General features: G+C 46.0%; 2 protein-coding genes across 2 annotated transcripts; both read left to right on the top strand.

Annotated features, from left to right (window-relative positions):
- The first annotated feature begins 204 nt into the window (after positions 1-204).
- On the top strand, positions 205-2,281 carry LOC137089828 (zona pellucida sperm-binding protein 4-like). The gene is made up of 8 exons (XM_067453401.1): positions 205-811; positions 887-1,074; positions 1,141-1,238; positions 1,310-1,467; positions 1,550-1,742; positions 1,812-1,959; positions 2,047-2,119; positions 2,205-2,281. The coding sequence occupies exons 1-8, from the start codon at positions 205-207 to the stop codon at positions 2,279-2,281; spliced, it is 1,542 nt and encodes a 513-aa protein (XP_067309502.1).
- An 8,628-nt stretch (positions 2,282-10,909) lies between these two features.
- Positions 10,910-12,986, top strand: LOC137089827 (zona pellucida sperm-binding protein 4-like). The gene is made up of 8 exons (XM_067453400.1): positions 10,910-11,516; positions 11,592-11,779; positions 11,846-11,943; positions 12,015-12,172; positions 12,255-12,447; positions 12,517-12,664; positions 12,752-12,824; positions 12,910-12,986. Exons 1-8 carry the CDS (start codon positions 10,910-10,912, stop codon positions 12,984-12,986), a joined length of 1,542 nt encoding a protein of 513 aa, XP_067309501.1.
- The last annotated feature ends 457 nt before the right edge of the window (positions 12,987-13,443 follow it).

Here is a 13,443-nt window from a genome sequence, read left to right as displayed (position 1 = left end):
GCCAATTGGAATCAAGAACTATCACACGTGTATCATTTTGAGAACCAATGAGAATCTTCTGGTAGCATAAGCTCCCATTTGGGCAAGTCTGGAGAATCGTGACTGTTAATGGAGAGGGGAGGGATTATCGTTAATTAGCCAAAATCTGTAGAATACAAAAAGACCAAAGGGCAGCATCTCAACAGTGTGACTAGCTGTTGAACAATGGCAGGAAGCTGGTGTGCAGTGCAGTCTCTGGCACTTTGTGTGTGGTTTTGTGCTTTCTGTCATGCTGTTCCACAGTGGAGTAATCTGCCCCAGAATCCGCAAGCTCTGATGTTACAGCAAACTGACCAGCGGCTTCAGAAGCAAGTTGGTCAACAGTTTCCTCAGTGGGTTCAACAACAAGCTAATCAGCAGGTTCAGAAACAAGCTAGTCAGCAGTCTCCTCAGAGGGTTCAGACACAAGCTAATCAGCAGGTTCAAAAACAAGCTAGTCAACAATCTTCTCAGTGGGTTCAACAACAAGCTAGTCAACAGTCTCCTCAGTGGGTTCAGACACAAGCTAATCAGCAGGTTCAGACACAAGCTAATCAGCAGGTTCAGAAACAAGCTAGTCAACAGTCTCCTCAGTGGGTTCAACAACAAGCTAGTCAACAGATTCAACAGCAGGTTCAGTCTAAGCAGCCAGTGGTGCAGGCAGAGCCCCTTGACAAATGTGCTGTAGCTGATTATGAGCAGATCCAATGTGGCCCAGATGGTATCAGTGGTGCGGACTGTGGAGCGCTCAACTGCTGCTTTAACGGACAGCGGTGTTACTATGGGAAGGCAGGTAAGAGTGTTGAGTCAATGTAAAGGGGTTCATGTTAAACTCCTCTTCAGCAATAACCTGCTCTCTTTGTTCCAGTGACTGTCCAGTGTATAAGAGATGGTCAGTTTGTGGTAGTGGTGGCTAGAGATGTCACACTGCCTCGATTGAGCCTGGATTCAGTCCGTCTCCTGGGTGGAAACGACCCACCTTGCAGTCCTGTGGGATCCACACCTTCCTTTGCTATATACCAGTTCCCTGTCACTGCATGTGGCACGAGCATGATGGTGAGTAGCTGCATGTGCTTCTGTTCTGCTTAGAATGGACTGGATGCCAACAGTTACTATTTGCAGGAGGACAGTGGATATGTGGTGTATGAAAACAGAATGACCTCCTCGTATGAAGTGGGTGTCGGACCACTTGGTTCCATCACAAGGGACAGCCATTTTGAGTAGGTGACTTATTGTCTAGCATGCATGTTAATCCTTTACAAATGCTACAAGCTCTCTGTTTGTTGTCCAGGCTTCTCTTCCAGTGTAGGTACTCTGGTACTTCTGTGGAAGCTCTGGTTGTGGAGGTCAACACTGTTCCTGCACCTCCACCAGTAGCTGCTTCTGGACCCCTCAGGGTGGAGCTTAGACTGGCAAATGGTCAATGTGTCACCAAAGGCTGTGCAGAAGGCAAGTGTCTGCCCAAGTATGGATGATTTTCTACAACTCCAGGTTGCAGCAGTTTCTGTTTAAACGCTGTGTTCTTCCTCAGGGGATGAGGCGTACACGTCCTACTACAGTGATGCTGATTATCCGATCACAAAAGTCCTGCGGGAGCCTGTGTTTGTTGAGGTGCGCGTGTTGGAGAGGACTGACCCCAACATTGTCCTGATGCTGGGACGTTGCTGGGCAACATCAACCCCCAGTCCACTCAGTCTACCCCAGTGGGACCTTCTGGTCGATGGGTGAGTAAGGCTGGTCTTCATCCATCTAGTGTGCTGTAAGGCCTTTCTGACTGCCCCTTTGCCTTTCAGATGCCCTTACCGGGATGACCGTTACCTGACCACACTGGTTCCGGTGGCTGGCTTTTCTGGTCTTCAGTTCCCAACCCACTACAAGCGCTTTGTTGTGAAGATGTTCACATTTGTGGATCCAGCATCACTGGCTCCTCTGCAGGAAACCGTAAGCTCCACAGCCTTGCCTGAACCCTTGATATTAGTCTTTTTTTATAGTGGCTTCTGTGGCTTGACCCTTTTCCCTCTCTGCTAGATCTTCATCCACTGTAGTACAGCGGTGTGCCATCCCTCTTCTGGCTCCTGTGAGCAAAGCTGCGCTAGGAAAAGTGAGTGCTTGCTGTAAACTGACTTCAGGAACCATGAGAAATTGGTTTTTAAATGCCCCTCACAATTCTGCCACTTCTTTTCCAGGAAGAGATGCTGATGTCAAGACAGTCTCCATTGGACAAACTGTGGTGTCTAGTGGAGAAGTTACCCTGGTCATGTGATTTTAATGGTCTTAATAAACATGAAACTCAACAGCAGTGTCTCTTTGGTCTTGCTTTTTCATGACTGTTGGGTTTGCATTATTGGGTCACTAATCTTAACCAGATTTTATTTGAAATGGGTTGACTTAGAAAGTCCTAAGTGCATGTGTAGTCTCATCCTGTCATAATGAGTCAAGGGACTGTCCATAGAAACCTCCCCTGTCCACTTGTGGAACACTTCAAATTGGTGACAGGGGTTATCCTCTATATTTAGCATATCGTTTAGCTTGGTGGTATGGTTCTGTTCCAGGCAAGAACTCCCTGTGCATTGTAGATAAGAGCAGCGACAAGAGCTCCCCTCCCCAACCACATGTAATGAAAGCCGTTAGTGTGCTGCTAATATCAAACATGCGCTCTCTTCTCTCTGCGCTGGAGAGAACTAGAGCTTGGACCAGGAGTTGTGTAGCCTGTTCTGATAGGAAGGGTATAATCGTTCTACTGTTGTATAAGGCAAATCTGCAGGACCGGGCTGTTGCAGTAATGTGGTCAGTGAGATTTTAAATGGTCATCAATCACAACTCCAAGGTTCCTGGATGGAGTTATGGTTGATGAACCAAGCTGAATGGAGAAATTTTGAAGTGCTGGGTTGGTTGAGACAAGTAATTCTGTCTTTGCAAGATTGAGTTCAGTCAGAAATGTCTGTCAGACAGGCAGCGATACGAACACTGACTGTAGGATCATATGGTTGAAATGAGAAGTAGAGTTGAGTGTCATCACCATAGCAGTGATAGGAGAAGCCACTTCTCACTACTTCTCAAAGCCAATGTCCACTTCTCCCCTTAGCCTTGCTTCCACTACTCTTTCCCACAACTTCATTGTATGGCTCATCAGCTTAATACCTCTATAGTTTCCACAACTCTGCACATCTCCCTTGTTCTTAAAAATCGGCACCAAAACACTTCTCCTCCATTCCTCAGGCATCCTCTCACTCTCTAAGACCTTGTTGAACAACCTAGTTAAAAACTCTACTGCCATTTCTCCTAGACACTTCCATACCTCCACTGGTATGTCATCAGGGCCAACTGCCTTTCCTCTCTTCATCCTCTTCAAAGCTCTCCTAACTTCACCCTTGCTAATACTTTCTACTTCCTGTTCAACAATATTTGCCTCTACAACTCTTCTCTCCCTGTCATTTTCCTCATTCATCAGTTCTTCAAAGTACTCCTTCCATCTTTCCCTCACCCTCCTGTCACCTGTCAAAACATTTCCATCTCTATCTTAAATCACTCTAACCTGCTGCACATCCTTTCCATCTCTATCCCCCTGCCTCGCCAACCGATACACATCCCTCTCACCTTCCTTACTATCTAACCTTGCATACATGTCCTCATACGCTCTCTGTTTGGCTTTTGCCACCTCTATCTTAACCTCACGCTGCTTCGCCCTATATTCCTGTCTACTTTCCTCCGTCCTCTCACTGTCCCACTTCTTCCTAGCTAACTTCTTCCTCTGGATACTCTCCTGGACTTCCTCATTCCACCACCAAGTCTCCTTGTGTTCTTTCCTCCTTCCAGATGACACACCTAGCACCTTCCTACCCGTCTCCCTGATCACTTTGGCTGTAGTAGTCCAGTCATCCGGAAGCCCCTCCTAACCGCCTAAAGCTTGCCTCAACTCCTCCCTGAAAACCACACAGGACTTTTCCTTTTCCAACTTCCACCACTTTGTCTTCTGCTCTGCTTTTACTCTCTTCATCTTCCTCACCACCAGAGTCATCTTACACACCACCATCCTATGCTGTCTAGCTACACTCTCACCTACCACTACTTTCCACTACAATCGCTAATTTCCATTAAATTGCAGCGTCTACATAAGATTTAGTCCACTTGTGTGCTCCTGCCAACACTCTTATATGTCACCCTGTGTTCCTGCCTCTTCTGAAAGTACGTGTTCACCACAGCCATCTCCATACTTTTAGCAAAGTCTACCAACCTCTGTCCTTCTGGGTTCCTTTCTTGAAGACCAAACCTGCCCATCACTTCCTCATCTCCACTAATCCTTCCCCAACATGTCCATTCAAATCTGCCCCTATCACTACTCTCTCACCTCTGGGAACAGTCTGCATCACTTCCTCCAACTCGCTCCAGAATCTGTCTTTCTCATCTTGCTTACAACCTACTTGTGGAGCATAGGCACTAACAAAATTCAACATCACACCTTCAATATCCAGCTTCAGACTCATCAACCTATCTGACACTCTCTTTACCTCCAGAACATTCTTCACAAACTCCTCCTTCAGGATCACTCCAACTCCATTTTTCTTCCTGTCCACACCATTATAAAACAGTTTAAACCCTGCTCCAATTCTTCTAGCCTTGCTCCCTTTCCACCTGGTCTCCTGGACACACAGAATGTCAACTTTCCTCCTCTGCATCATATCTACTAGCTCTCTGCCTTTACCTGTCATTGTACCAACATTCAAAGTCCCTACTTTCAGTCCTAAACTCTTGCCTTTCCTCTTCTCTTTCTGCCTACTGACACGCCTCCTCCTCCTCTCCTTGTTTGACTAACAGTAGCCCAATTTCCACCAGTGCCCTGTAGGTCAACAGCACTGATGGCGGTCGTTGTTAACCCGGGACCCAACCGATCCGGTATGGAAGTCATATTCGTGATTCGCATAATGGATTATGCGAATGAATGGATTATTCGTGATTCGCATAATGGATTATGCAAAGTTAATGGATTATTAACTTTATTTTATCTCACATACTCTTAAATTGCTTTACAAATAACTTTTAGGTGTCTGATTGTATGAAGCCTGTTTCTGCCATTTTTTTCTGAGTATTTGGGCTGTATTACCTCACATAATTTAATGATAATATTATATCAGAAATATTTGATTTTACTTGCTCTTTCGATATTTAGATTTCTCTGTTTTAAAATAGGTATATAATGCTAGTTAATATTTCAGCATGTCTACAAGCAAAGCAGAATGCACCAAACATCTACCCAAAGTATTTTGGGCAAGCTCTAGTAGCAAACCTGTGCATGAACCTTTTTACTTGTCTTCAAGATGACAAATCTGGCCAATTGGAATCAAGAACTATCACACGTGTATCATTTTGAGAACCAATGAGAATCTTCTGGTAGCATAAGCTCCCATTTGGGCAAGTCTGGAGAATCGTGACTGTTAATGGAGAGGGGAGGGATTATCGTTAATTAGCCAAAATCTGTAGAATACAAAAAGACCAAAGGGCAGCATCTCAACAGTGTGACTAGCTGTTGAACAATGGCAGGAAGCTGGTGTGCAGTGCAGTCTCTGGCACTTTGTGTGTGGTTTTGTGCTTTCTGTCATGCTGTTCCACAGTGGAGTAATCTGCCCCAGAATCCGCAAGCTCTGATGTTACAGCAAACTGACCAGCGGCTTCAGAAGCAAGTTGGTCAACAGTTTCCTCAGTGGGTTCAACAACAAGCTAATCAGCAGGTTCAGAAACAAGCTAGTCAGCAGTCTCCTCAGAGGGTTCAGACACAAGCTAATCAGCAGGTTCAAAAACAAGCTAGTCAACAGTCTCCTCAGTGGGTTCAGACACAAGCTAATCAGCAGGTTCAAAAACAAGCTAGTCAACAATCTTCTCAGTGGGTTCAGACACAAGCTAATCAGCAGGTTCAGAAACAAGCTAGTCAACAGTCTCCTCAGTGGGTTCAACAACAAGCTAGTCAACAGATTCAACAGCAGGTTCAGTCTAAGCAGCCAGTGGTGCAGGCAGAGCCCCTTGACAAATGTGCTGTAGCTGATTATGAGCAGATCCAATGTGGCCCAGATGGTATCAGTGGTGCGGACTGTGGAGCGCTCAACTGCTGCTTTAACGGACAGCGGTGTTACTATGGGAAGGCAGGTAAGAGTGTTGAGTCAATGTAAAGGGGTTCATGTTAAACTCCTCTTCAGCAATAACCTGCTCTCTTTGTTCCAGTGACTGTCCAGTGTATAAGAGATGGTCAGTTTGTGGTAGTGGTGGCTAGAGATGTCACACTGCCTCGATTGAGCCTGGATTCAGTCCGTCTCCTGGGTGGAAACGACCCACCTTGCAGTCCTGTGGGATCCACACCTTCCTTTGCTATATACCAGTTCCCTGTCACTGCATGTGGCACGAGCATGATGGTGAGTAGCTGCATGTGCTTCTGTTCTGCTTAGAATGGACTGGATGCCAACAGTTACTATTTGCAGGAGGACAGTGGATATGTGGTGTATGAAAACAGAATGACCTCCTCGTATGAAGTGGGTGTCGGACCACTTGGTTCCATCACAAGGGACAGCCATTTTGAGTAGGTGACTTATTGTCTAGCATGCATGTTAATCCTTTACAAATGCTACAAGCTCTCTGTTTGTTGTCCAGGCTTCTCTTCCAGTGTAGGTACTCTGGTACTTCTGTGGAAGCTCTGGTTGTGGAGGTCAACACTGTTCCTGCACCTCCACCAGTAGCTGCTTCTGGACCCCTCAGGGTGGAGCTTAGACTGGCAAATGGTCAATGTGTCACCAAAGGCTGTGCAGAAGGCAAGTGTCTGCCCAAGTATGGATGATTTTCTACAACTCCAGGTTGCAGCAGTTTCTGTTTAAACGCTGTGTTCTTCCTCAGGGGATGAGGCGTACACGTCCTACTACAGTGATGCTGATTATCCGATCACAAAAGTCCTGCGGGAGCCTGTGTTTGTTGAGGTGCGCGTGTTGGAGAGGACTGACCCCAACATTGTCCTGATGCTGGGACGTTGCTGGGCAACATCAACCCCCAGTCCACTCAGTCTACCCCAGTGGGACCTTCTGGTCGATGGGTGAGTAAGGCTGGTCTTCATCCATCTAGTGTGCTGTAAGGCCTTTCTGACTGCCCCTTTGCCTTTCAGATGCCCTTACCGGGATGACCGTTACCTGACCACACTGGTTCCGGTGGCTGGCTTTTCTGGTCTTCAGTTCCCAACCCACTACAAGCGCTTTGTTGTGAAGATGTTCACATTTGTGGATCCAGCATCACTGGCTCCTCTGCAGGAAACCGTAAGCTCCACAGCCTTGCCTGAACCCTTGATATTAGTCTTTTTTTATAGTGGCTTCTGTGGCTTGACCCTTTTCCCTCTCTGCTAGATCTTCATCCACTGTAGTACAGCGGTGTGCCATCCCTCTTCTGGCTCCTGTGAGCAAAGCTGCGCTAGGAAAAGTGAGTGCTTGCTGTAAACTGACTTCAGGAACCATGAGAGATTGTTTTTTAAATGCCCCTCACAATTCTGCCACTTTTCCAGGAAGAGATGCTGATGTCAAGACAGTCTCCATTGGACAAACTGTGGTGTCTAGTGGAGAAGTTACCCTGGTCATGTGATTTTAATGGTCTTAATAAACATGAAACTCAACAGCAGTGTCTCTTTGGTCTTGCTTTTTCATGACTGTTGGGTTTGCATTATTGGGTCACTAATCTAAACCAGATTTTATTTGAAATGGGTTGACTTAGAAAGTCCTAAGTGCATGTGTAGTCTCATCCTGTCATAATGAGTCAAGGGACTGTCCATAGAAACCTCCCCTGTCCACTTGTGGAACACTTCAAATTGGTGACAGGGGTTACCCTCGGTTATCCTCTATATTTAGCATATCGTTTAGCTTGGTGGTATGGTTCTGTTCCAGGCAAGAACTCCCTGTGCATTGTAGATAAGAGCAGCGACAAGAGCTCCCCTCCCCAACCACATGTAATGAAAGCCGTAAGTGTGCTGCTAATATCAAACATGCGCTCTCTTCTCTCTGCGCTGGAGAGAACTAGAGCTTGGACCAGGAGTTGTGTAGCCTGTTCTGATAGGAAGGGTATAATCGTTCTACTGTTGTATAAGGCAAATCTGCAGGACCGGGCTGTTGCAGTAATGTGGTCAGTGAGATTTTAAATGGTCATCAATCACAACTCCAAGGTTCCTGGCTGTCCTGGATGGAGTTATGGTTGATGAACCAAGCTGAATGGAGAAATTTTGAAGTGCTGGGTTGGTTGAGACAAGTAATTCTGTCTTTGCAAGATTGAGTTCAGTCAGAAATGTCTGTCAGACAGGCAGCGATACGAACACTGACTGTAGGATCATATGGTTGAAATGAGAAGTAGAGTTGAGTGTCATCACCATAGCAGTGATAGGAGAAGCCACTTCTCACTACTTCTCAAAGCCAATGTCCACTTCTCCCCTTAGCCTTGCTTCCACTACTCTTTCCCACAACTTCATTGTATGGCTCATCAGCTTAATACCTCTATAGTTTCCACAACTCTGCACATCTCCCTTGTTCTTAAAAATCGGCACCAAAACACTTCTCCTCCATTCCTCAGGCATCCTCTCACTCTCTAAGACCTTGTTGAACAACCTAGTTAAAAACTCTACTGCCATTTCTCCTAGACACTTCCATACCTCCACTGGTATGTCATCAGGGCCAACTGCCTTTCCTCTCTTCATCCTCTTCAAAGCTCTCCTAACTTCACCCTTGCTAATACTTTCTACTTCCTGTTCAACAATATTTGCCTCTACAACTCTTCTCTCCCTGTCATTTTCCTCATTCATCAGTTCTTCAAAGTACTCCTTCCATCTTTCCCTCACCCTCCTGTCACCTGTCAAAACATTTCCATCTCTATCTTAAATCACTCTAACCTGCTGCACATCCTTTCCATCTCTATCCCCCTGCCTCGCCAACCGATACACATCCCTCTCACCTTCCTTACTATCTAACCTTGCATACATGTCCTCATACGCTCTCTGTTTGGCCTTTGCCACCTCTATCTTAACCTCACGCTGCTTCGCCCTATATTCCTGTCTACTTTCCTCCGTACTCTCACTGTCCCACTTCTTCCTAGCTAACTTCTTCCTCTGGATACTCTCCTGGACTTCCTCATTCCACCACCAAGTCTCCTTGTGTTCTTTCCTCCTTCCAGATGACACACCTAGCACCTTCCTACCCGTCTCCCTGATCACTTTGGCTGTAGTAGTCCAGTCATCCGGAAGCCCCTCCTGACCACCTAAAGCTTGCCTCAACTCCTCCCTGAAAACCACACAGGACTTTTCCTTTTCCAACTTCCACCACTTTGTCTTCTGCTCTGCTTTTACTCTCTTCATCTTCCTCACCACCAGAGTCATCTTACACACCACCATCCTATGCTGTCTAGCTACACTCTCACCTACCACTACTTTCCACTACAATCGCTAATTTCCATTAAATTGCAGCGTCTACATAAGATATAGTCCACTTGTGTGCTCCTGCCAACACTCTTATATGTCACCCTGTGTTCCTGCCTCTTCTGAAAGTACGTGTTCACTACAGCCATCTCCATACTTTTAGCAAAGTCTACCAACCTCTGTCCTTCTGGGTTCCTTTCTTGAAGACCAAACCTGCCCATCACTTCCTCATCTCCACTATTCCCTTCCCCAACATGTCCATTCAAATCTGCCCCTATCACTACTCTCTCACCTCTGGGAACAGTCTGCATCACTTCCTCCAACTCGCTCCAGAATCTGTCTTTCTCATCTTGCTTACAACCTACTTGTGGAGCATAGGCACTAACAAAATTCAACATCACACCTTCAATATCCAGCTTCAAACTCATCAACCTATCTGACACTCTCTTTACCTCCAGAACATTCTTCACAAACTCCTCCTTCAGGATCACTCCAACTCCATTTTTCTTCCTGTCCACACCATTATAAAACAGTTTAAACCCTGCTCCAATTCTTCTAGCCTTGCTCCCTTTCCACCTGGTCTCCTGGACACACAGAATGTCAACTTTCCTCCTCTGCATCATATCTACTAGCTCTCTGCCTTTACCTGTCATTGTACCAACATTCAAAGTCCCTACTTTCAGTCCTAAACTCTTGCCTTTCCTCTTCTCTTTCTGCCTACTGACACGCTTTCCTCCTCTCCTTGTTTGACTAACAGTAGCCCAATTTCCACCAGTGCCCTGTAGGTCAACAGCACTGATGGCGGTCGTTGTTAACCCGGGACCCAACCGATCCGGTATGGAAGTCATATTCGTGATTCGCATAATGGATTATGCGAATGAATGGATTATGCGTGATTCGCATAATGGATTATGCAAAGTTAATGGATTATTAACTTTATTTTATCTCACATACTCTTAAATTGCTTTACAAATAACTTTTAGGTGTCTGATTGTATGAAGTCTGTTTCTGCCATTTTTTTCTGAGTATTTGGGCTGTATTACCTCACATAATTTAATGATAATCTTATATCAGAAATATTTGATTGTACTTGCTCTTTCGATATTTAGATTTCTCTGTTTTAAAATAGGTATATAATGCTAGTTAATATTTCAGCATGTCTACAAGCAAAGCAGAATGCACCAAACATCTACCCAAAGTATTTTGGGCAAGCTCTAGTAGCAAACCTGTGCATGAACCTTTTTACTTGTCTTCAAGATGACAAATCTGGCCAATTGGAATCAAGAACTATCACACGTGTATCATTTTGAGAACCAATGAGAATCTTCTGGTAGCATAAGCTCCCATTTGGGCAAGTCTGGAGAATCGTGACTGTTAATGGAGAGGGGAGGGATTATCGTTAATTAGCCAAAATCTGTAGAATACAAAAAGACCAAAGGGCAGCATCTCAACAGTGTGACTAGCTGTTGAACAATGGCAGGAAGCTGGTGTGCAGTGCAGTCTCTGGCACTTTGTGTGTGGTTTTGTGCTTTCTGTCATGCTGTTCCACAGTGGAGTAATCTGCCCCAGAATCCGCAAGCTCTGATGTTACAGCAAACTGACCAGCGGCTTCAGAAGCAAGTTGGTCAACAGTTTCCTCAGTGGGTTCAACAACAAGCTAATCAGCAGGTTCAGAAACAAGCTAGTCAGCAGTCTCCTCAGAGGGTTCAGACACAAGCTAATCAGCAGGTTCAAAAACAAGCTAGTCAACAATCTTCTCAGTGGGTTCAACAACAAGCTAGTCAACAGTCTCCTCAGTGGGTTCAGACACAAGCTAATCAGCAGGTTCAGACACAAGCTAATCAGCAGGTTCAGAAACAAGCTAGTCAACAGTCTCCTCAGTGGGTTCAACAACAAGCTAGTCAACAGATTCAACAGCAGGTTCAGTCTAAGCAGCCAGTGGTGCAGGCAGAGCCCCTTGACAAATGTGCTGTAGCTGATTATGAGCAGATCCAATGTGGCCCAGATGGTATCAGTGGTGCGGACTGTGGAGCGCTCAACTGCTGCTTTAACGGACAGCGGTGTTACTATGGGAAGGCAGGTAAGAGTGTTGAGTCAATGTAAAGGGGTTCATGTTAAACTCCTCTTCAGCAATAACCTGCTCTCTTTGTTCCAGTGACTGTCCAGTGTATAAGAGATGGTCAGTTTGTGGTAGTGGTGGCTAGAGATGTCACACTGCCTCGATTGAGCCTGGATTCAGTCCGTCTCCTGGGTGGAAACGACCCACCTTGCAGTCCTGTGGGATCCACACCTTCCTTTGCTATATACCAGTTCCCTGTCACTGCATGTGGCACGAGCATGATGGTGAGTAGCTGCATGTGCTTCTGTTCTGCTTAGAATGGACTGGATGCCAACAGTTACTATTTGCAGGAGGACAGTGGATATGTGGTGTATGAAAACAGAATGACCTCCTCGTATGAAGTGGGTGTCGGACCACTTGGTTCCATCACAAGGGACAGCCATTTTGAGTAGGTGACTTATTGTCTAGCATGCATGTTAATCCTTTACAAATGCTACAAGCTCTCTGTTTGTTGTCCAGGCTTCTCTTCCAGTGTAGGTACTCTGGTACTTCTGTGGAAGCTCTGGTTGTGGAGGTCAACACTGTTCCTGCACCTCCACCAGTAGCTGCTTCTGGACCCCTCAGGGTGGAGCTTAGACTGGCAAATGGTCAATGTGTCACCAAAGGCTGTGCAGAAGGCAAGTGTCTGCCCAAGTATGGATGATTTTCTACAACTCCAGGTTGCAGCAGTTTCTGTTTAAACGCTGTGTTCTTCCTCAGGGGATGAGGCGTACACGTCCTACTACAGTGATGCTGATTATCCGATCACAAAAGTCCTGCGGGAGCCTGTGTTTGTTGAGGTGCGCGTGTTGGAGAGGACTGACCCCAACATTGTCCTGATGCTGGGACGTTGCTGGGCAACATCAACCCCCAGTCCACTCAGTCTACCCCAGTGGGACCTTCTGGTCGATGGGTGAGTAAGGCTGGTCTTCATCCATCTAGTGTGCTGTAAGGCCTTTCTGACTGCCCCTTTGCCTTTCAGATGCCCTTACCAGGATGACCGTTACCTGACCACACTGGTTCCGGTGGCTGGCTTTTCTGGTCTTCAGTTCCCAACCCACTACAAGCGCTTTGTTGTGAAGATGTTCACATTTGTGGATCCAGCATCACTGGCTCCTCTGCAGGAAACCGTAAGCTCCACAGCCTTGCCTGAACCCTTGATATTAGTCTTTTTTTATAGTGGCTTCTGTGGCTTGACCCTTTTCCCTCTCTGCTAGATCTTCATCCACTGTAGTACAGCGGTGTGCCATCCCTCTTCTGGCTCCTGTGAGCAAAGCTGCGCTAGGAAAAGTGAGTGCTTGCTGTAAACTGACTTCAGGAACCATGAGAAATTGTTTTTTAAATGCCCCTCACAATTCTGCCACTTCTTTTCCAGGAAGAGATGCTGATGTCAAGACAGTCTCCATTGGACAAACTGTGGTGTCTAGTGGAGAAGTTACCCTGGTCATGTGATTTTAATGGTCTTAATAAACATGAAACTCAACAGCAGTGTCTCTTTGGTCTTGCTTTTTCATGACTGTTGGGTTTGCATTATTGGGTCACTAATCTAAACCAGATTTTATTTGAAATGGGTTGACTTAGAAAGTCCTAAGTGCATGTGTAGTCTCATCCTGTCATAATGAGTCAAGGGACTGTCCATAGAAACCTCCCCTGTCCACTTGTAGAACACTTCAAATTGGTGACAGGGGTTACCCTCGGTTATCCTCTATATTTAGCATATCGTTTAGCTTGGTGGTATGGTTCTGTTCCAGGCAAGAACTCCCTGTGCATTGTAGATAAGAGCAGCGACAAGAGCTCCCCTCCCCAACCACATGTAATGAAAGCCGTAAGTGTGCTGCTAATATCAAACATGCGCTCTCTTCTCTCTGCGCTGGAGAGAACTAGAGCTTGGACCAGGAGTTGTGTAGCC

The sequence above is a fragment of the Pseudorasbora parva genome, chromosome 9, assembly GCF_024679245.1.
Source record: "Pseudorasbora parva isolate DD20220531a chromosome 9, ASM2467924v1, whole genome shotgun sequence".
Lineage (NCBI taxonomy): Eukaryota > Metazoa > Chordata > Actinopteri > Cypriniformes > Gobionidae > Pseudorasbora > Pseudorasbora parva.
This window is presented reverse-complemented; position numbering and strand designations above follow the sequence as displayed.

What these genes read in the sequence shown, in the direction of transcription:
- LOC137089827 (XM_067453400.1), top strand. Translation starts at nt 10,910, where the DNA reads ATGGCAGGAAGCTGGTGTGCAGTGCAGTCTCTGGCACTTTGTGTGTGG. An exon ending in CATGTGGCACGAGCATGATG is followed by an intron (nt 11,780 to 11,845) that starts GTGAGTAGCTGC and finishes TACTATTTGCAG; the next exon opens with GAGGACAGTGGATATGTGGT. An exon ending in TGGGACCTTCTGGTCGATGG is followed by an intron (nt 12,448 to 12,516) that starts GTGAGTAAGGCT and finishes TTTGCCTTTCAG; the next exon opens with ATGCCCTTACCAGGATGACC.
- LOC137089828 (XM_067453401.1), top strand. Translation starts at nt 205, where the DNA reads ATGGCAGGAAGCTGGTGTGCAGTGCAGTCTCTGGCACTTTGTGTGTGG. An exon ending in CACCAAAGGCTGTGCAGAAG is followed by an intron (nt 1,468 to 1,549) that starts GCAAGTGTCTGC and finishes GTTCTTCCTCAG; the next exon opens with GGGATGAGGCGTACACGTCC. An exon ending in TGGCTCCTCTGCAGGAAACC is followed by an intron (nt 1,960 to 2,046) that starts GTAAGCTCCACA and finishes CCTCTCTGCTAG; the next exon opens with ATCTTCATCCACTGTAGTAC.